Below are 22,657 nucleotides of genomic sequence, written 5' to 3' on the forward strand. Positions count from 1 at the left end.
CGGTTTCGTTACCGGTTGGTACATTTCTTACAAACATTCAGCCAAAGGCCAGTGAAAGTTGAGACGGCAGCCGGGTTTTTATCGATGTTTGCCATCCTTATGTGTGCCATCGTAAAGTCATGGTTTGCAGGAATTGCGTTTTAATTTAAATCTCCGAACTTCTGAAGCTGAGATATTCTATGAATGTAGGCTTGTAATGCAGGCTACAATTTAAAAACGGGTGGGACTCATTCAAAAATTCGAGGGGGTTCGCTAGAAAACAGGGGGGTTCGCTAGAAAAGGGGGGTTCGCCCGAACCATAAAAACCCCCCCTGGCTACGGGCCTGCTTATGTTTAGCTTTTCCAATTTGACTTAATTACTGCGTTGTTTCTTAAATTCTATATTACCAAGGAACTTTCTCAATATGTTCATTTTCTGTCAAGCGTTGACAAAGACTACAAGAGTAGCCGAAATATTCGCCAAATAAATTTTAGTGTTTCTGAAGTCAACATCTTATGTATTTCAGTTTCATTACTGTTACGCTACGTTATATTCTACATATGTTTCGAAACACACGTGGACACGCCTTCTTCACACACACACACACAAACACACACACACACACACACGTCTCTTATACACATCTAGATGTGTATAAGAGACAGCTCCCCGACGTGGGCCNAGATGTGTATAAGAGACAGGCTTAATACTGGGGACACACAAAATGTATACATCAAATAGATGCAAATAGGTAAGACAGTGCTGAAATATTTAAGAACATGATGTTATAAATCGTATCAGACATAGTCCATCAACGTTAAGCACTGGGAACACAAATAATGTATAAATCAAATAAATTATAATACTGTGCTCAAGTAGGAACATGATGTTCCTTATTATAGATGTATGGAAAAAAGAGGTCACTTTTGCTATCTCAGTGTTAGAAAATTAAGATCCACAGAGGCCAGTACGATATCATTACGGTACGTTTCTAAGACCACTGTTTCTCTCCCTTACAACTTAAGGGCTCACACATAATGAAGCTAGACTTCCCACAAGGGTAGTTCCTTATTATTACTATTATTTTCTGTGTCATTCTGGACAGCGCAACTAACGAGCAAGTTAATTTAGAGACGAAACCAATAAAAGAAATCAAGTATGGGACGCCAATTAAATTAGGTATGGCGCGCATTAAGCGCAATAAAGAGTGAGTAACCCAAAATTAAGACCTGAAACCCAGGCAAATAATGAAACGTGCTCCACTATGTGATTTAAATTGACTTAATTACCTTAAAGTCTCACGTTTATACCACAACATAATATAACTTTTCGTCTTACATTTATACCACAACATAATATAACTTTTCGTCTTACATAATATTTAATTTTTGTTTTTATTTCATATTCTAAGAAGATAGACAGGTTTCAGCAAATCTGTGTTACTCCTCAAAACACCTACAACTAACCTCTGGAATCGTAAGCAAAATAAACAGAGTATATACTGAAGAGATGTACATCAGGGTCCAAGAAATGATAATGCCCAAAATACCAATCAACGGGCAGCTTACATTCGAACATTCAATGACCATCGCATTTGACATTTATCCTTACCCTGACTCAAACGGTCCAATCATAGTACTTGGTGACACGTCTGCCAAATTCGAAATTATCCAGATGAAGTCTGAAGTTGGCTTGTCTAATTCTGAAGTATCCGTTTCATATGCGGGCTCTGTGATCACGAGCGCCAATATTCTGTTGCCTGAGACTTGGACATTCCTAGCGGTCACTTTCGACGTATCGATCCAAACACTTTCTCTCTGGAGGGACGGTGAAATTGCAAGTATGTCTACGACTAACTTCTATAATTTTGGCTTCAGTTTCGATCAGTTTGAATTTGGAAATAATGCAGCAAACTTCGATGGCGTTCATGCCAATGTCAGTTGGTTACAGGTCTATGACCGTGTCTTGGATGAATTTGAGATGAAAGAAGTTCAGAACAAAGGTTTGTAGGCAACGAATTGTCACTAGAAATATTGTCTTTGCAATATAGTACAAATAAATTCTGTAATACCATATAATGTTTTGTTAATAATTTGCGTATAAATTTTTTAAAATAATTTATGGAATCTTTTGGTGCAATGGCGAGTCTGAACTTTCAAATATACCGTCTTTTCCCATGACACAAAGACTCACCACTGCCCTACGTGTGACGCAAATTTTCGATATTAATGTAGGTCTATAATGATTAATAATTTAATTTGCTTGCTTGCTTAATTACTTACTTATGTAGCCCTCTTACCTGTACTGGTTCTGCTCCAGCTGTGCCTGCTCTTAGTTTTAACCCAATATCCCCAAATTCTGATGAGAGCATCCATTTTTGAATGATACTCAAATTGTTTATTTCTGTTTTACTTTTAGACGTGTCAAAGTGTCAAAGTTTGTTCCAGACTGCCAAAAAGCACGAAACCTTCGAATCTGAGCCCACTGGAGTCCGGTACCAAACAAAATCAATCATCGAATGCGCTCTCACATGTAGACATAGTTCTCAGTGTTACTCATTTCAATACAACTTCGGGTCTAAAATCTGTGAGCATCAAGCGTATGAAAACCAGTACTCAACTCTTGGACATGGAAATGATGTTTACTATTCGTGGATAACCTATGTACATTGACAACTCTAGGCCTACACTTAAGCTTGCTTTTTCTTAGCAAGTGATGTCAAGGGAACAGCAATAGTGATAGATGGGTTCTGGCGCATTTCCACCCAGCATTTTACCATCCGGCCTTTTACTACCGGGCCGTTACCTACTCCAACAATTATAATGTAGTTTAAATGTTATACATGAGGGGCAACCTTTTCTTGAATTCATAATTCCACAAATAAATATATAGAATGATTTTTTTATACAAGATATGTTTTCTTAAAAACCTAATGTACACCAAGAAAAGTAAAAATTAGTTATTCTTTTAGCACACCTTGACAGTTTAGTAGTACTCCATTTTGGTATTGTCCAAGTTACTAATTTTTGACAAATCATTTTTTGTTTTAATACAAATGTATTGTTGTGCGTAGAGGTTGGCCTAATGGTATTTGTAGATCACAGCAGCTTCAAACTGTATCTCTTTTTCTGTTTTCAGGGGATGGAGCCAGCGGGGAGCGCTTCCCCCCCACCCCCCGTCGAGGAGAAAAAGCACAATTCGTCGGGGAGAAAAGCAAATTATATGTATTTTCTACATTTTTCGGGCAAATCCTGGCGCCACCCTGTCTCTTTTGCTCCACCTTTATTTCAAATTTTTAATTTCATCATGTTTTTTTTTTCTTTTTTTAATTTTCATATTATCATATATAATTTTAATTCATATAAATAACATTTTTCCCATTTTCACTTTCTATTTATAATACATGATCACATTAGGCTAAGCCTAATATAATTAAAAAGTAACATTGGCATTCAACTGTATTTCAATAAAGTAATTTTTCTTAAATATGTCAATTAAATTAAACATATCATTGAGAAAAAATCTTGTGTAGTGTAATCTCTCTCTTCTTGTATGGGTAGCTTTATCTTCAAATCTTATTTTCATCGTTTTTTTTTTCATTTTCACATAATATCATATTATCATCTGAATTCATATAGGCCTATATTTTATTTTTCATTCTTTTCATTCTCATCATTTATTATCTATCATCTCAATTCATAAAAATCACATTTTCTTCCAATTTTTATTATTATTTAGATCGAAGTACTTTTTGAACATTCTGGGCTTGAAATGTCGTTTATGCGGTGTACCCTCTTCTATTCTGCGATCCCTCTAAACCTGTTTACAAGACAACTTACTAACAATCTTCAATCTGTTAACACAAAGCTTCGATTGGAAACAGAACCACAAGACTACCCACTTTTTTTTGTCTCACAGGTATAATGTATAAATAATGAATATTATTAATGGACAATGTAATATACTTTTGCATAGTATAAATACATACCTTTAATTTGATGCTAAAAAGCAATACCTATACTATCCTTTTAATATGTAAGATGTTAATGATTTATCTAGATATGTTCTGTTATACACTATAACAAAACCATGTCCTCGACAGCCCTCTGGCTTGCAAATCGTGTTTTGTCTGTTCGAGTTTGTGATTAATACAAGTGTTCGAGAGATAAATTGGCATGTGTTTCATCGATTTGTTGCTTGACTCGTAAATTAAAACATGGCTAATCATGATTGTGTGTAGCCAATTTACAAAATTAGTTGAATTTAACTTATAGTAAATTGTTAGGCCTATGTAAATAATGAAATTTCATTCAACTTTAATATTGTTATTACAGTACTGTACTTTAATATCCTCCAAAAGGCCGTAGAAGTAGGGTCTGCACATGCAAATTATGTTTTGTTGTGGCGTCGGGCTGCGTCGTACGACGCTGTCTGAGTTGGCCTTTACATGTAAATGTGTAATCTGACAGTTAAAAATAAACTGTATCTGTATGAAATAAATATTTTGAATTCTTTATTTGAAACCATAATCCAGTTGAAAATTCAAAATTTTTAAACTGTGTGACACAAGGGCAAGACTGAAGTTTCAAATATATTTCAGTAATAGAACTAGAAACTATGACACAGAGGTATAACATTGTAACCCTCCCAACCTTGAACCCACAAAGGGTAATGTTATGTAATTAATGGTCATATTGCACAAGGCACCTAGTAAACAATGATAGGGAAAAAATCTATTAACAATGTTTTGAATACAAATTACAATATTATGAAGTCTTAAGATTGTGCGTTATCAGCAATAAGATTAACAATTTGTTCAAGCTCGTTACTATGAAGATTTTCCATGGTAAGCAACATAAAGCATCGTGCACAATGACTTAGTTTCACCCTTGTTAAGGGAGATTTTAATTAAATATTTTTAAAATCGTATCGAGTTCACATGGAATACAAAATGCATGTTTGTTCTACTGTACGTTATTGGACTGTGAAAGTTGCTCATAGAAGACCTGAGCTGGGATTTATCAAACTCAGTTTACAAAACATCATCAAGTAGTCATGGTGGGCCTAGGAAAGCTACCATATTCATCAAACCTTCTTAGCATAGTCTGAGTGTAGAATTCAGCTTGCTTTTATCAAACCTTCTTAGCATAGTCTGAGTGTAGAATTCATCTTGCTTTTTTTTACACAAGACTAAAAGCTATATTTATAGGCATCAAAGAAAAAACTTTAGCCCTAAAACAAAAAGATATTATGCATGTACTTCCAAATGAGTTGCACTATCTAGGTAGCTCCCTGATAGTTTTGCACACACTTCCTTCATTTTTTTTTTAATAATGAGGATGATATAGTAAGAATACTCTATATCTTCCCCATTACTTAATTTATTGCGATTAAGATTTTCTAGAATTGAAATAAATTTATCAGAAGCAATACCTCTCATATTTACCTTTAAGGTAATGGATTGAATTAAATATACTGTGTTCACACTAGTCAAAATCTAAAGCTTATTGCAAGAACTGCTCAAGTAATCTTTTCTTGATGTGTTTCTAACACACTTGCTAATAAAAACCCAACAATAATAAAGCTAATTTTATCAGCTTAAGCAAGGAATTTTCTCATTTTAATATTTAGACGGATATCAAGCCAATTATTTTTGGCTAAGAATGATTATCAACTTAAAGCTCTGTCACACACTATCACACTAAAAACTGTTGTACGCCCATATATAGTCATGAAGTGCCTATATATGGTCATGATGTGATGTTATCATGACCATATTTAGGCATGTCACATAATACAATTTAGTAGTCTGTACAGGGCATAAGCAACTTTGATAAACCTGACCCCTGACCTTAATTGGTGATACAATATTCTTGCATACCTAACAATATTCTGGGTAGGCCGTATCATCATTGGAACCAATGCATACTAATATTTGGTATATAAGTGAAACACATCACCACTTAACCATACCACTATCTTAAGTGTTACCAAAGCACCAGCTGGATGCACCTAAGTCAGGTACCCAAATACACAACTGTCTTCAATGTCTCACACACTTGCACCTTGATTCACCTTACAACAGTCAACTGTCACTAGGTTAAAACAAGGAACTGACCACTGAAACACCACTGCCCTCATGCACTCTGTGGTACTCGGTGTTACTGAAGCACAACCAACTAAGCACCACCCCCTCCCTCCCTCTCAACTCATACTATAAAACAACACTGTTTATTCACACACTCACTAGTTGATTCACCTCCATGACAGTCAACTGTCGTTAAGTTATAACCTGTACTCATGCACTCTGAGGCATTCGGTGATTCTGACGCACAACCAACTAACCACCACCCCCTCCTCCCCCTCCATCTCAACTCATACTATATTACAACACTGTTTATTCATTGCATTGACATCCTTGTGGAATGTTTCTTTCGCTATGAATCTGAATCCTTTTTGATTGCTAGAATTTGCTGCTGAATATTTGTAAATTGTTCAAGTAAGTTCTCATTGGCATCGTTCTCTGTGAGAGGGGGCGCTTTTATTGTTGAGTTTGCCCCTAAAACATCAACTAGTCTTCCTAAAATGTCTGTCAGTTTTTCCCTCAGACGGTCTAAAAGGAAACAAATAAGTACATTGCAGATATTTTTAAAAATTGTTTTGAACTAAATTGTTCAATGACCACTAAATGTTTTATCATTTGTATTGTAATAATAATAACAAATCCTAATTCTTACCACTCAATTCTTGTGCTAGGTGGTTACACCATCGTTCTCTGATGTCTTCCTCTGCGTGAGTGTCTTCTGGTAGCTGTGACTCATTCAAGATGACCACACCTGGGACAATGAGGTCAATCACCACTTGTAATCCATTCATCGCCTCAACTTCCTCTCCAGACTCAAACATTTGACTGCATTGCTCATTTATATACTGTCATACAAGAAAATAATTAACACTTGGTATTAGATCCTACTAGGTACTTGCATTTGGTGGAAAATGACAAACACAGATGAGGTGTCTTGCCCAAGAAGGCTTGCACAGTTAGGGTTTCAGAAAGTGTAGTTCCCTGTCACTATTTACCACAAGACCCTTTATGTTACCATGAAGCCAAACAGTTATGCTCGCTATGGACTTTCCCTTACCAATAAACACTGTCTCCTGAATAAGGCCAGCATACTAGGGTCCAGGCGTTTCATTTTAAACTCTCCGTCAAATACATCATTTGTCTTGAATGCATATACAAAATATGGTAAAGCCTCTTGATAACTGCAACAAAATAAAAATCACCAATCAGGAAAAAAAATCACAGTATTTCCAAGTTTCCAACACATAGAGGTGTTTTGGGTTCTTTCCTTTCCTCATTCACAAAAATGAACAGTAATTCAATGAAAAGTGCCCTCATCTCATACAACCCTCATTTCATGCCAAAACAACATATTTGGCAGCTCTAGAATAGCATGCCAATATGGCACATTGGAAACCTCCCTTAATAAGGCAAAATGGAAAACCAACTACACTCATGCTAATAGGGAACATTAGAAAACACAAATAACTCAACAGAGCCAAACAAAGCATGACCTCTCACCTTTCCTTACAGTATTTCTGGCAGCCTGCCATTAAATATAAAACTGCCTTTCGGAATGTTTTATAATCCAAATGCCACTTCTTGTAGACTTCATCCTCTTCCTTCGACAGCGTCTGGCAATCTAAGGATCGTTGAGCTAGTTTGCGAACGGCTTTAGACCTGAAACAAAAATCATGATTCTTTATGATTCTTATACAAATTGATTAAATAAAAAATGCTAGCATATCAAAATATCTAGTAGTTCTAATGACAGGATGGTTATATATGAAGGCATCCTGTCCATTTCTGAGTCAATTTTTGACAAGTGTATAAATTTTATCTTAATTTGATAAATACAAATCTTTAAACTCTGTCCACACTATATCAAATTTTGTGTGACAAATTTATGAGATGTGCCAAATATGGGCATATCACAGTGATTTCATAGTATGAACGGAGCTTTAGATAATAAATTTTATTAATCCTGAAAGGAAAACTCTGCTTGTCAAATCAGTATAAATAACGCATATCATATCTATTTCGCATACCGGTTATCAAAATTGAGTTGCTTATCTGCGAATTGCTCCAATAAAGCTCGTTGGATAACAAAATCTGGTGCAGAATTCTTGAGGAAGTAGACGACAGCACTCTCTAATCTAACATCTTTAATGTTGTCATCAGGCTGGCTTGCTAATTTCTTCAGTCTTATTAACTCATCTTCGCAGGACTACAAAAAAACATAAGAAAAAATTAAAATAAATACTTATGAATACAACTAAACAGTTACTGTTATTGCCATTATTATTTCTTTTCGTTTATATTGTTACTATAAATCCTTATATGTTAATTTCATTGTTATCAACATCATTTATATTTTTAATATTGTTATTATTCTTATCATCTTTAATCAGTCATATCCTCATCAGTGAAATGTCATCATCTGTTTTTATCATCCTAGAGTCATTATTATCAAAAATTCTTTCTTAATTATTATATTTCCAGCTTCTTGGTTTGGACACCTTTCAGATTTTTTGAACCCCCTGTTGAGAGATAGTCACGACCGAGGGGTTCACATGGGTTTTAAATTTCTTTGACAAGGGTTCCCCAAAAAATCATGTTCCTGTTAGCACTACCACTGATGTAAAAATTCCAACAGCTAGGTAAGAAGGCTACATATTAGTCGGAATATCTGTGTGTCTGTAATGTAATGTGTATGATTACCTGTTTAAGAGCAGCCTGAGGGCCTTCTTTGTTAAATGTTTCTGTCATTCTTGTGATGACCTCCTTACTGGCTGATAGCTGCATCTTTGAGTGTTCTGTAGTAAAGGTGGGGGCAGGAGAGGCTGGGGTTGGATGTGGTATAGTTAAGTCACCTGTATTCAAAAGAATTAATTTTACAGATATAAATGGGGAGTAGGCTACCTAAAAAATGGGGTTTTTTTTAACCCAAGCACAGAGACATTTGAAAAACAGTAAATAGGTTGGAATTTTATTTATTAATATAGGTTTACACTATGGTTCATTGCCAACTATGACTCTCACGGTGACTGTAAATTATTTTGATTATTTTGTAAACCAGGGCTAAATTCCAGATTGAGTAGCTGTGAGTATAAAAGTGAGTTAGGCTTAGAGCTTGAGCAACACAAAGTTATCTTTGGCCTGATCATGCAAGCTTCATCAATTCTATACATAACATTCTGTATCTTAAGCTTATCAATTGTTGTTAATCTGTTATCCTACCTCCAGTTTGCATTTTATCCTTAATAACAATATCATCTTCACTAGTTTCTGTTGATGCTTCTTTATGATTTTTTAGATTTTTTTGGTCCCAAGACTCCATTTCACGTTCAAATTCTTTGTTGTCTTGAAGCACGAGTTCTTGAAGGTCTTCGCTAAGGGAGTTAAGGCCTCTATTCATTTCATCATTTGTTTCTACAATTATGTCAAATACAAAATAATTGAAACAATTTAGAAAACTAAAGCTTCATCTGTAATTATACAATTATAATTATTTATTTCCAGAAATACGCGAGTAAAGACAATGAATAAAAATGGAAATGAGATGAAAACTGGGAAATAATGTACAGACAGGACAATTCAAAAAATCAGGAAATCAAGATGTCCTAATACTTTGATATTTTAAAAATGAAATAACAGTAAAATCCTGATTAAATCAGATAGTTGGTAGGGATGAAAGCTCTAATGTAAAATCCATGAGGAGGATAAGTTTAGGAGTTTTGGTTATTTAATTTACTTGGAACATTCAGATTATATATAAATTTTTGACAAAAAACACAACTAAAAAACCAATATAAAAAAGTGAGTCCTATTGCATGTTTACAAACCTTCAAATAATTCATGTTTGCTGTCATCTACATATATCAAGCAATAAGCACTGGTGTTGCTGTCCCCACCGACAGATTCCTGCTGAAGTTCCTCCCACGTAACCTCGGTGACGGACACATCATTAAACTTAAGCCAAACGTTTCGTGCATGATTGAGCACGTATGCCCAGTAGTGCCCTGAACTTGCCTGACCTTCGTGTACCAGCACTGCGTGTAGACTGTATTTATACTGTAAATGGGATAAGAAAACAGACTCGCATTTAAAAATTGCAAGTATAATGCCTTTAAACAGCCTTACACTACCAATGATTTTCCATTTTTGTAAGCATCATAAGATAAGGCACTTCGTAGTTTGAATTGTACATGCCCGTATTGAAAGTCAATCAACCAAAACAAATATTCAACACACACAACATAGGTTAGGCCTAGTTAAGCCTAGCTAGGCCTTGCAGGTGGCATGGCCTTCAGAATTGCTTGAAAATAGTGAACTGTGCTGTGATACATGTTTGAAGAATACTTGCATCATATGGACAATATTTATCATAGAGATGGAGAACTGTTACGTACTAGCTCCCTAAAAATGCCATGCCACCTTGGAAGCCTATGATGTTAAATGTTTATGTCAACTGACCTTCAATACGGGCATGTACAGTTTAAACTACGAAGTGGTTTATTGAATACTTAATAACACAAATAGTGATTCTAAACTATCATGAGTGTGTATCATTTGAAGAAAAAAAATTGATGTACACCAAAAAACAATATAAACCATCTATATCAGAAACAATCTATATCAGAAACAACTAATAATAATAATAACAATAATGGTATTGCATACTGCAAATATCTGTAAGCAATAGGGCAGATTTAGCTCAGTGGTTAAGGAGCTTGTCATAAAATCCCAGGGTCGTGGGTTCAAATCTTGTGACATCTCCACTCAATAAGCATCATAATGAGATTTTCAGTGGGATTTACTAACTGTTAAAGTCTGATACCAATTACAAAATAAAAGAATCAGATCTTGCTGACCCATAAACAACTATCCTACCTGTTTCATATCATCATCATCATAAATAGATTCTATGTCATCCTTTAATGTGTTGATACACTTTTGTAACTCTGAAAATAAGAATTAACAAAACAAAAAATATTTTTCTATTGAAATACAGTTTAATAACTAGAATAGAAAGTTGAATAAAATTAAAATATGAAATTCTATGAAAATGTATGTTATAACAAATGTATGTTATAACAAATGTATGTTATAACAAATGTATGTTATAACAAATGTATGTTATAACAATGAAATTAAGAAGTCTGCTGCAAGATTAAGAATGAAAATGTAGAATAGGTATAGATAAATAGTACAAAGTCCAACAGTTTTTGTCTGGAGAAAAAAATATATATCTATTGTTTTTTTAATGTTTACAGGGAAATCTTCGAACTGATGATTATCTATGTCAAGATCATGTACCCTGGATAGACGTATAGCCTACCGGGGGTATGGGTGAGAGTGTATAGAAAAGATTACCTTCAACATCCGTCATCACCTCCCTCCTCCACCGGCATAGACAACTCTGAAGTGTGTTCAACTCATCCTCCGTAACATGTTTAGGAACAGGTGATACTGTGTTAGGTTGTTCTACTTCCATTAGGGTAGTGTCTTGTTTCATTTTTATTGCATTATCCCCTGTTGGCTTTGTTGGTGTGCTAAAAAAACCACACAAAAAGTGTTTAAATGAACATGATATCATGGGTGTTCTCGATTATGAGAACAAGGTAATTACTCAGTTCATCAAGGCAATTTTTCATGAAATAAAACAACAACTATGATTATAAAATAAAATGAAAAACAATAGTACTGTGGAATAAATTTTAAATGCTAACACTTCAAACATTTGGGCTTTACTAATCAACACTTAGGCGGAGTAATGACTAACCTTTCCCGAGATGTATCTGGTGAAAGCATTTCTACATCTTGGGGGCAGCAGTTGGACACATTCTTCCCACCATTATTTAAGGAACTTTCAACTTGATTAAAAGACGGTTGAGTGGTGACTGTCTCTTCTTTGCTAATCTTCTCTAAATCTAGAGCATTTCCAGCCATTTCGATATCTGGAGGGTAGTCGACACAGTTTCTCTTGGTCCCTTGATTCGCTGAGTTATGACGAGTTGTACGGACCCCTTGCTTGCGTGGTGAGTCGCCATCACCATTAAACCATGGCGGTATTGGCTTACTATTTGCAAACTCCAAAGCATATTGTAATACATCCTGCAATGGAAATCGCTTGGCACCTGAACCGTAATTCATATACCTGTGAGAGTGAGTCAAGGAAAATTCACAAAAAGAAACACAATCAATAAATTTTGATCATAGTGACATAAATCAATCAAATAAATGCATAAATATTACATAATACCAGATTTGTTTAAAAAATCCTTATTGTTTATTTTTGACCATGAACTTACCTTTCTAAATGGCTTTGAAGCTCTGCCACTTGTTGCTTCATTTTACGAACATCTTCACGCTTCTTTTTAGTTTTCTCTATATTACACGCCATGTATCTGCAAGTAAGAAATCAAAGCCAAAAATGCACTTAGACATAGCAGCGAAATCAATCTAACATTTAAAACAAAATTTGACACCAGAAAATAACTTTATAACAATTGCTGATAATTGTTTCAAATACTCTTTTACTACAGACTCTCTGGAATTAACTTGTTTTGGGTCAACCACCATTACCTTCTTACAAGTTGACAAAAACATTTGTTAATATTACCTGTCCATGTAAAGGGTCCTTGCAAAATTACATCGATTATGAATCTTTTCAGCTTTACCAAGTTGTTGATTGAAATGAAACCGTGAAAGTTCAAATGTCAACACCTGAGGGAGTCTTGTGAACCAGTGCTGTAGAAATGATTGAGAAACAAAACATTCAACATATTTTTTATGATATTATTTATCATCAGGTTAAAAAAAAAGGTATCACTCGTAATTTATGTCGCTGAATTCATGACAGCCAAAATATTTATTTATATTATTTTAATTTACTTTACTTATATAGGGCAAAAACCAAAAGGTCCACTGATTAATCTCAGATAAGAAAAAATAATACATACTCCAAGTATTGAAACACGATGGCATGCATTTTAATACTTGGAGTATGTAATATACTTTCTTATATATGGCAATTCTTTTAAGATAGAAAGCACTTTTTTTCAAAGGTCATTGGGCATACATGCTTAAGTGTTGCTGCTGTAATCAGTGTCGGAGCAGGCAACCCCATCCCCATTTATACTTGTGGGTTGAGAGAAGCAATGTAGATAAAGTGCCATGCTCAAGGACACAAGCAAAGCACACAGTGAGGGATTGAAACCCTGACCTCAAGGGTGGAAACCATGACAGTTCCTGCTGCGCTAGACCACTTTTGTGGGGCTTGAGGAGAAAGGGCTGTTTTACTACAATGTATTTTAATTTCTTGTAATCAAATTTGCCATTACTTATATACATTCTTAATTACCTCCTCCTTGTATTTGTACTGGGCAGAAAGAATAAACCAAAAATAAATTATAGTACCAAAATTAGCCAAGTGTTTATGGCGGAATGGCTTTATTTGAGTCATGAACTAATCACTGCCTATTGTTTTACCTCCTGTCCTGATTTGGCTGAAGTATCACTGTTAACGTTCTCTATTTCCCCGTGGGCAGTTGAAGCTTCAATGCTATCATGAAGTTCTACAAAGTCCTTCACATGGAGGGGATACTGACCAAAGGTTTCTTTATTTTTGAAAACCTTTCCTGTAAAAATCAGGAAAAAAAAATTACAACTTGCAGAACATTAAATGTCAATATTGCTGACTGAATCTGAAACAATTCTTAATAAAAATAAACAACAATAACAGCATTTATGACAACAACAAAAGTAACAATAATTATAATCTATATCTATATAAAATTAACTGTCTTACCTTCATTTACACCAAGAGACATAAATTGTCCATAAAACAGATGAAGCATTGGGTTCGTCCATTGACTCTCTTCACTGAAATATCAAATGAAACCAATTATCATCAAAATTAAAAAATATAGAACAAAAGGAAAACAGGACACAAAGTATGAAGATACTATTTTGGTAGTAGGCGTGAATAAGTATGGAGAGCAACTTTGCAGCGGTTACAGTGCAAGCTTTTATTTTTTAGGTCAGGATTTCAAATTTTTCACTGTGTGTTTTGCTTGAGTTCTTCCAAATAAAATAGCCTCTCTCTACCCTGGATTGTAAGTGAGTACCTGTTAGCATCCAATACCAAGCACGGATTCTAGATGCTAAAGTAAATTTTCCAACATGGAAAGCACTCACAACAAATGTGATTACAGATTTTATATTAGTTGAATGACATATATTTCACATATCTATGGTAAAGTATGATGTGGAATAAGAAAGATAAAGCCATATTGACAGTGTTTACCCTTCTTTTGGTGTCGGTGGTCTAGAGCAGTCAGATTTAAACGTTTCCTCCAACCATTCTAGAAGTTTATGGGTAAATTCACTCACATCCTATTTAAAAAAAAACAATAGTAATAGGCATTGCCAAAGTAAAAAAAGATTTCAAAATAAAATTTTCAATTTAAAATAAATTTTAAAATGGAACTTTAGTATTTTTTAAGACATTCCTGGATTCATTTAATGGGTTAATAAAAATAAAATGGTAGCATGGCCATATATTGCACACAGAACTAATGGTTTAAATGTCTCATTATTGTAACTTTCCATTTCAGCCCTTCAGCTGAAACATAAGATTAGTGATGAAATTCAAATTGGGCCTAAGCTCTCCATGGTTTAGTACAATCAGTGCCTACAAGTTTAACCAACTTAGTTGAAATGCTCTCTTTGAAACACGTTTCTTTTTTACCTGTTGACTGTCGCCATCGTTGTTGAAAGCTGCCTTCAAGATCTGGACAGATTTTGTAGGGTCAACATACTTCCTGTTTGTCCCAATCATCAATGCAAAGAGCGCCCTCAGCTCTGCCATAAATGCCAAATTGCGTTGCTCCTATAAACCAAGCACATGATGAATAAAATTGTTATTTATTTTGTTACTGATTTTTAATTCTTTCTTATCAGCTCGTACACTCACCAATCACATGAATATATGAAGCTTAAACATCTTATCCACATAGCTATAGTTTAATTCCACATTATAATAACAATAATTTAACTTAAACTTACAGCACTATGTTCTACAGAATTGGAATAATAGAACAATGGCAAGGAAGTGTTTAGTTATTTGTCTTCATCAGTCCACCTTGATGGAGAGATTGTTCAATTTATTGATTAATTGACTTGTTAATTAATTAATTTTTTTGACTGATGGATTGAGTTACTGATTTATAACTACAGTAAACTTACAGCACTATGTTCTACAGAATTGGAATAATAGAACAATGGCAAGGAAGTGTTTAGTTATTTGTATTCATCAGTCTTGATGGAGAGAATGTTCAATTTATTGATTAATTGACTTGTTCATTAATTAATTTTTTTGACTGATGGATTGAGTTACTGATTGATAACTACAGTAAACTTACAGCACTATGTTCTGCTGACATTTTCGTTGCATTGGCCGGTGGAACAAAGCCAAGAACAAGTCTTCTAAACACAGGTAGATGGAATAATGACTAACAGAGAAGATGAAAAGGAAAGTGTAATAATAAAATATGGTTTATTGTGCCTAAAGTAAATTGTATAAAGCTCCATTATTAAAAACTTTATTGATAAAATAAGTAGAATAATAGAAAAATATATATAAAAAATAAAAAACCACAGGAACATTTTGATTATCCACAAGCATAGAAGTCATATATATATTTAGTGTAATATGTGTATCATTTGGCAAAAAGCACTAAATGAATTTATTCATTAACAATGTACCTGTATTACAGCACTAAACCAACACGTATTGCCCACATTCTTCAGACCGACTGGCCAGCCATTTTCTCGTCGTCTATCATATGGATTAAGTGGATCTAGAAACCAGCTTCCATCTCCACGACGCCTTTTACTTCCTGTCCGTACCGATTCTGCAAGGCTTTCTTCTAGTGCCCTTTATGGCAAAAAAAAGATTGATTTTTATTAATACAACATTTCTAACAGACTTAATATACATTTAGAGAGAGACCACTTCCTCCCCCAGTAGCAACAGTGTCATCCCGAGTGGTGAGTTGGATGTAGGTTCATTTAAAAAAAATTAAAATTAAGAGTTAATAATTCATGAAATAATAAATTCTCCTTAACAAAGGCCACTTTACCTGCTTAGATCCTGGTCCTCTGTGGACATGCCCTGAAGTGCTGTTGGTGGGCGGGTACCAGAGTCCTGTAGGCTGAGAGCAATCGCCCTCTGAAGGTCATTCTGATTTTCTTTCTCATTTGTTAAGTCAATCACACCAGCTGACAAAAATAATCATTGAAAAATCACATCTGGTAAAATCTGTAATAATCACTTGATTCATAGTTATATTACTTATTGTATTGGTGGACATTAGTACATTAATGTACATGTGTAAATAGACAGTAATTAAATCAAACTTTAGTTGTTGTTTTTTTTTTGTCTATAAGATGAAAAAATTAAGAGGCGAAATTTTACATATTTCTGTAATAACAATAATAAATAACAACAATAAATTTTAAAATAATAATTGCTGAGAGCATAATATGTGACTGGCTCCGGCAACACCCTCCGTTTGTAGAAAAAATTAAAAAGTGAGTTTTTGGTGTTTTTAAATTCTGCATGAAGTCTTCTTTAAAATAGGGTTTATTTGATGGAAACTGGTTGAGTATTAACGAAGTTATGAATATTTTATTATTTCATTGGATATTAGCCATGTAGGTTTTGAAGATACAGCTTCCAAAGATTCCAAAATCAACAGTTAATTATTATGACTTATATTTTAAAAATAATTTCAATGTACTTTTCAGTTACATTTAGTGATTTATATTTTATAGAAATGTTCTTCAATTTATCTTTTATAAAACACAAAAACATGAGATTTTTCAAAATTTTGATTCTCGAACGTATTGGGTGCATGTGCAAATTAGAAATTGCAACAAACGGGGGAAATTGCCAGAGCTGGTCACATATGATTAGGGATAATTAATTAACGTAGTACTTAATCTTCAATCTGTTATAGTACAAATGAATTAAACCACAAACACACAAAATTTTGACATATTTTTCCAGTCAAATACAGTTTACAACTTAATACAGTACCAACAGAATAATATGTACATTGACTTGTATGTTTAACTTTCATATGCTCTTAATGTTTTCTACTCTCTTGAAAATGTTAAAAAGAATTGATGACCTTCTTCAACTTTCACTTTCATTTACATAGCCTATAAATAAGTGGCTGATACTTAATTGGAATACATCCTCTTGAACAGGTAAAGTAGACTTACTAGATTTATCATTGATATTCCTTGGTCCAATGAAGGCTGTGTTGGTCGCAACGTTAGCGGCTGGTGTTTCAACTTTATCAGCCTCTGTGAGAATTGCTATGGCCTGGTTGACATCTCCCCCACTGGCTTCATACGCTTGCTTTACAGTTCCCTCATCTTTTACTCCAGTTACCTCCTTCAGCTGATTTATGGCAATCTCTTGATTCTGTGCAAAGCGATAATAATTAGGTAAACAGGTGTTATGAGTCATCTAGGCTTTAGTGAATATTAGTTTAATCTACCTCCATGGTTTAATCAGGCATAACAACTCCCTGGTTTAATCCAGCAATTAGGGAAGAGGCTGATAAAGTGTGAATTATAACTGAGTATTGACTGTTTTAGGAATTGAACCCAACACTTCCGGTACAATGTGTAAGTGCTCAACCAACTGAGCTGCTTGCAAAAGTCAGCTTGAATATTCCTAATTTCAAATAAATTAACAGTACAATATCTATCATCTACTGGATAGACTGTACTGCATCTAGCTGACTAATTTCATAAATCAGGCATGATAGTAAAACTCACAACTTGATTGCTACAGCACCATAAATGGTTGCCATTTGAGACATTCTGGATGCGTTAGTCAGCTAGATACTGTACATTTGAGTTGTATACATACGCTGCATCAGTTTATTTAGATAGTGCTGTTACATGGCATTCAAAGTGATTAAATTGACAAAATAGAGAATGTTTCATGAACATAAACATTTTATGTCATCACACTTGAATACATACTTCATTGGTGAACTCTAACTAATAAGACTGGATTTTTTCATTTTTCATTTCATTTCATTTAGTTTTTATTGTCCAATTTTAAAAAGGAAAAGCAGAGCGGAAACAATTCATTGCATATTTAAAAATATAAAAAATTGTACACACAGTAATAATGAACAATAAAAATAAGGCATTTAAGGATGGGTACGGGGATTAATATAGATGTGTGGAGGGCCATGAAATAAGCTTTACACTGGGTGGAAAACCTCAAGGCTTGGTGGCCCGCCCACCATAACTACATCCCTGAAGGTGGGCATTTAGGCATAATATATACGTAGCGTCTTCTGATGGTAAAGAAACAAAGTGACTGTAATTTTTTTTTTACTAACTACCCATACAGTACAAACAGAATAACAGAAGAGAGTTTGTTATTCCTTTCTTTTTGTATACAGTAGTGTTAAAAATTCATGCAAATAAAGTGAACAGACTGAGATTCTTCATTTTGTAGTTAAGTATTTTAATGTATTTTTTGCATTCTCTTTTTATACCATTTTTATTTAGCTGTTTTTAATGTCCCTCATTTGTTACTTTACATTCAATTTGGCACCTTGCCACTATTTGTAAATTTTGAAAGAATAAAGAATAAATAATATTACTGTTGTTTTTGGGTAGAAAACTTCAAGGTTGAGTTGGTGGACATTTAAGCATATTATTATCGTCTGATGGTAAACTAAACAATATGAATGTAATTTGTTACTAATTACAGTACAATACAAACAGAATATCAGAAGACAGATTGTTATTCCTTTGTTTTTGTTAGTATTAAAAATTCATGCAAATAAAGTGAATTTACGTTGGCCGATTGGCCAATTAATTTAACTCCATATTCCTGCAGTTCATCTGAAGTTGTAGAGAGGAGTAAGAATAGCTACTGTAGCACAGTATTAAAAATTGTGGGAATTGTGGAATACTGTAATATTAACTGTTTTTTTAAAGGCAATATTAAAAATAACTTTTCAAGGCTTCCCATTGTAGTATCTACTTGTCATGAATTCCTACTTGACGTACTTCCGAGTGGTAAAGGAATGACTAGGAATTCCTCTTTGACGTATAAAATACAAACGCAGCTCATGATGTTGTAACATAACTTTCAAATAAACTTTTATTTTGTATAAACTCAAACAAGAATCCGGTATCAAAATAACACAACAACATTCACATGTGTTTCAAATGGAGCTCCCCGGAAAGACCAAGCTCTCACCTTTGATACATTAGCCCTAGAACTCCAGAGCATTCAAGAGTAAATATTGCTTAAGTTCTTCATTGGTCACATTACATCATAATTATCCAATAGGCAATTGCTTCTAGTAGTAGTACTTCAACATCTAGAACCTTCCACATGGTCTCTTATGTTCCTATAATTACCAATGAGGTTTACACTCTTTGTTTGGTCAAATAAACACAATTCTAGAATTTTCTATGTAATAAATATGTTACATTAAGGAAAGGAATGGTAATTTACAGTATTACACTACTGTACAGTAAAAAATAAAGATTCAAATATTTCAATTCATTGAGAATATGATAATACTTTTTTTGTAAGAAGACTGAGGCTGAAATTGCTATTGAGACTGAGGTAAAAATAAAATGATGAGGTTTTTAATTTGGAGAGGAGTTGAATAGCTCTCGATCCTACAGTAGGCCTATTAGTTAGGCTATGGCCCGGGCCTGGCCTAGATAATAAATTAAAAAATGCCTATAATAAAAAGGGTAGCCTAGGCCTAGTTAGGCTACCTAGGCTATGCCCTGTCTCTTATACACATCTAGATGTGTATAAGAGACAGATATTGTATCAGTAATAATACTGTACTGCTGTACAATAATAATGTGTTATCTTTGAAAAGTGTGTAAAATAAGAACAAAATAAGAACTTTGAGCCTGGGCAATATTGTACTGGTTCTTATTTTTATAAAAAAGTGTATGCAATTTGCAAAGCAAAGATTTTTTTTTGGGGGGGGGGGGTGATGGAAGAGTACACCAGCGTAACCACCTACTCAAGGAGGTTATTTTTATACCTCTCTGCCCTACTTGTCTCGACAGTTGTACTGGTTTCTTAAGGACATATGAGAAAATTGTCTACACTGGTCCTTGCTCTGATTCTAATCGGAAGCTACAGTACGTAATACAGTAACATTCTTAAATAAAATATGCAATACAAATATTGAATTGTTCAAAGTGTACTGTATCTCTCTACACAGAGAGTATGTTTTAAACTAACCTCCTTTTCACTTAATCTTGCATATATTCGGCAGGCCTGCGGCTTATAAGACTTGACAATAAAATCCTCCTCAGGATTAGCCTGACTGAGAGAAGACTTGTTGCTTAGCAATACTGACATTTTATTTATCAAAGATTACAAGAAAGAACTCTGGACACTGTTGCAAAGCATGCCTAAAAAATCCACCATAAATGTTTCCAAGTTGCACAGAGAAAAAGGACTGGCTGTCAACCCATCATTTCAGTGTTAATCGTTGGAGATAGCCTATCAAACCAATCATTAGGTTCACTGTGACCAGGAGGATTACGTGATTGGCTATAGTTTAGGAAATGCTGGCCGCTCTCATTTGGTGAGGTATGTTGAGAATTTCTGCCTAATTTGGAGGTGCATCTGCTATTGACCTTTGACTCGAAACCCACCATCTGAAAAGCATTTTACTTACACCTGGCTAGACCATGACCAGACATAACCTCTGACCTACTTTTATAAGCAAAATATCAACATGTATCATCATATCAAATTCAAGGGATCAACTCAAAAAGCAATTTACAAATTTATAATTAGTGGATTAGAAGATATTTGAGTAATTGGTTAAATTTACAGCCCTGAATCTAGCTACCAGTACTCTATACAGCAGTACAATTAATGAAGTTAATATTGACATTGACATCTAATACTAACTATAATTAATTGGAATATAGTACAGTAATAGTATTGAATAAATGTGTTTTTTTTTGTTTTTTTTAGTGGTTAGAGATTTTTGTTTGGTTGGGAATTCCATTTTTTGACCTAATAATAAATGGGTATGCTTTCTAAATCTAAAGTCTACTGTAGATTATCTGTAATAAAATCTGGAAACATAAAATATTCAATTAAGGTTGTATGTGGATTTATTTGGTGTGAACACCAAGGAGCCCACAAAAGTCTGAAAAAGACTTATTTCTAGTGGGGTCCTTCTGGTGGTGATTGGGCACTGGGAGACAATCCCATACTCTTTTCCAAAGAGTAAACTATGTTCTTTAACATGCACATGGGCCATTTTGCAATCAGGACCAATGGCTTTAAGTTTAACGTCTCATCTGAAAGATGGTGTGCTTTTGACATTTGCATTTCAACCCTCCAGCTGAAACACAAGGAGAGCAGCGATGGAAATTGAACCGGAGACCAAGAGATCACCGCGGTTCAGCGCACACACAGTAGCATACACCAGTTCAGCTGACTGACCTAGCTGCTCTCATTGCATGGGTGGTGGTCAACCTATATGATTGGTATTATTGGATTTATTTTCTTTCAACAATACCCCAATACGATCAAGTCCCGTAACAGAAAAACTTCATTAATGTTCATTCACATAACCATCTAAATATTCCTCTTGTTACCACTAAAGTAAAACTCACTGATTCACCTACCTAGGCCTAGCACTACTTGTAACGCAGCACATTTTTAAGTTCTTGTGTTTAAACCATATTATGATGATGTTGTTTTTAGTGTTTTCAGCAACTGGTCAAAAAATTTCATTGTTTACTTTTTTTTTTGATCGATGACAATAATGCATTCTTGATTTTTGCAAACAAACATACTCGATCCTACAGTAGGCCTATTAGTTAGGCTATGGCCCGGGCCTGGCCTAGATAATAAATTAAAAAATGCCTATAATAAAAAGGGTAGCCTAGGCCTAGTTAGGCTACCTAGGCTATGCCTGGCCCTAGGCAAGAAATATTATTGGAATGTTACTTAATTTAGATTTATTTTAGGCTAGGGCCTAGGCCTAGGCCTAAAAGCCTACTTCAGCCTAACAAACTCACTATATATATTTTAAAAATAAATTGAGTCTTAAATTTCAACAACGCCTGTATTTACCTATTTACTGTACATTTGTATTAACACAGCCAGTCGACAACATACGATCGCGCCGGGCTTGCTGACCTTAATGTGCAGCGGGCAGAGCATACATAAAACAGTCAGTAGTACACTAGTAGTAAGGCAAGGGCTAGCCTAGGCCTAGCAAATATACGCAAAAACATAAGGTCTCCTCAATAGTTAATTGTCAAAATAAGTAAAATCATAAATCAATAGATTCTTACCTGAGCTAAATTCTTCTGTTGTTGGAAAATGGTATGCTCTACCGTCATTTTACCTTTAAAAATTGACCAGTCCACTTCAGGCATGTGACTGTTTAAAGCCCTCCTTTCGCCGCCTCGATCGCGGAATCCTCTCTCGATTCTTGACGATTCGCCAGAACTTCACGGAAGTTCCGAATTTGGCAGTACATCAAATGTGATTGGAC

The 22,657-nt window shown here is 34.5% G+C and overlaps 2 protein-coding genes across 3 annotated transcripts in view; one reads left to right on the plus strand and one right to left on the minus strand.

Annotated features, from left to right (window-relative positions):
* Positions 1 to 2,966, plus strand: part of LOC117103747 — an 18,016-nt gene extending 15,050 nt beyond the window's left edge. Inside the window, exons 5-6 of the mRNA XM_033244357.1 lie at positions 1,392 to 1,982; positions 2,399 to 2,966. Of these exons, the coding sequence (XP_033100248.1) occupies positions 1,392 to 1,982; positions 2,399 to 2,652 (845 nt within the window). The 3' untranslated portion in view covers positions 2,653 to 2,966. The remainder of the gene's footprint in view (positions 1 to 1,391; positions 1,983 to 2,398) is intronic.
* A 1,510-nt stretch (positions 2,967 to 4,476) lies between these two features.
* Positions 4,477 to 22,572, minus strand: LOC117103730 (ubiquitin carboxyl-terminal hydrolase 25-like). 2 transcript variants are annotated; one of them, XM_033244330.1, is made up of 22 exons: positions 22,455 to 22,572; positions 17,340 to 17,544; positions 16,193 to 16,331; positions 15,816 to 15,987; positions 15,473 to 15,562; positions 14,800 to 14,940; positions 14,356 to 14,444; positions 13,858 to 13,931; positions 13,539 to 13,687; positions 12,670 to 12,797; positions 12,359 to 12,454; positions 11,830 to 12,204; positions 11,421 to 11,599; positions 10,938 to 11,008; positions 9,890 to 10,118; positions 9,285 to 9,476; positions 8,766 to 8,917; positions 8,093 to 8,271; positions 7,566 to 7,724; positions 7,123 to 7,246; positions 6,718 to 6,910; positions 4,477 to 6,593 (listed from the first exon to the last, which is right to left on the minus strand). In XM_033244330.1, the coding sequence occupies exons 1-22, from the start codon at positions 22,536 to 22,538 to the stop codon at positions 6,418 to 6,420; spliced, it is 3,396 nt and encodes a 1,131-aa protein (XP_033100221.1). In that variant the 5' UTR covers positions 22,539 to 22,572; the 3' UTR covers positions 4,477 to 6,417. The 2 variants fall into 2 exon arrangements, with proteins under 2 accessions (XP_033100221.1, XP_033100220.1); XM_033244329.1 differs by lacking the exon at positions 22,455 to 22,572 and adding an exon at positions 20,371 to 20,621.
* Positions 22,573 to 22,657: the final 85 nt, after the last annotated feature.

Source organism: Anneissia japonica, unplaced genomic scaffold (assembly GCF_011630105.1).
Source record: "Anneissia japonica isolate Jap-2015-1 unplaced genomic scaffold, ASM1163010v1 scaffold287925_len434832_cov202, whole genome shotgun sequence".
Taxonomy (NCBI): domain Eukaryota; kingdom Metazoa; phylum Echinodermata; class Crinoidea; order Comatulida; family Comatulidae; genus Anneissia; species Anneissia japonica.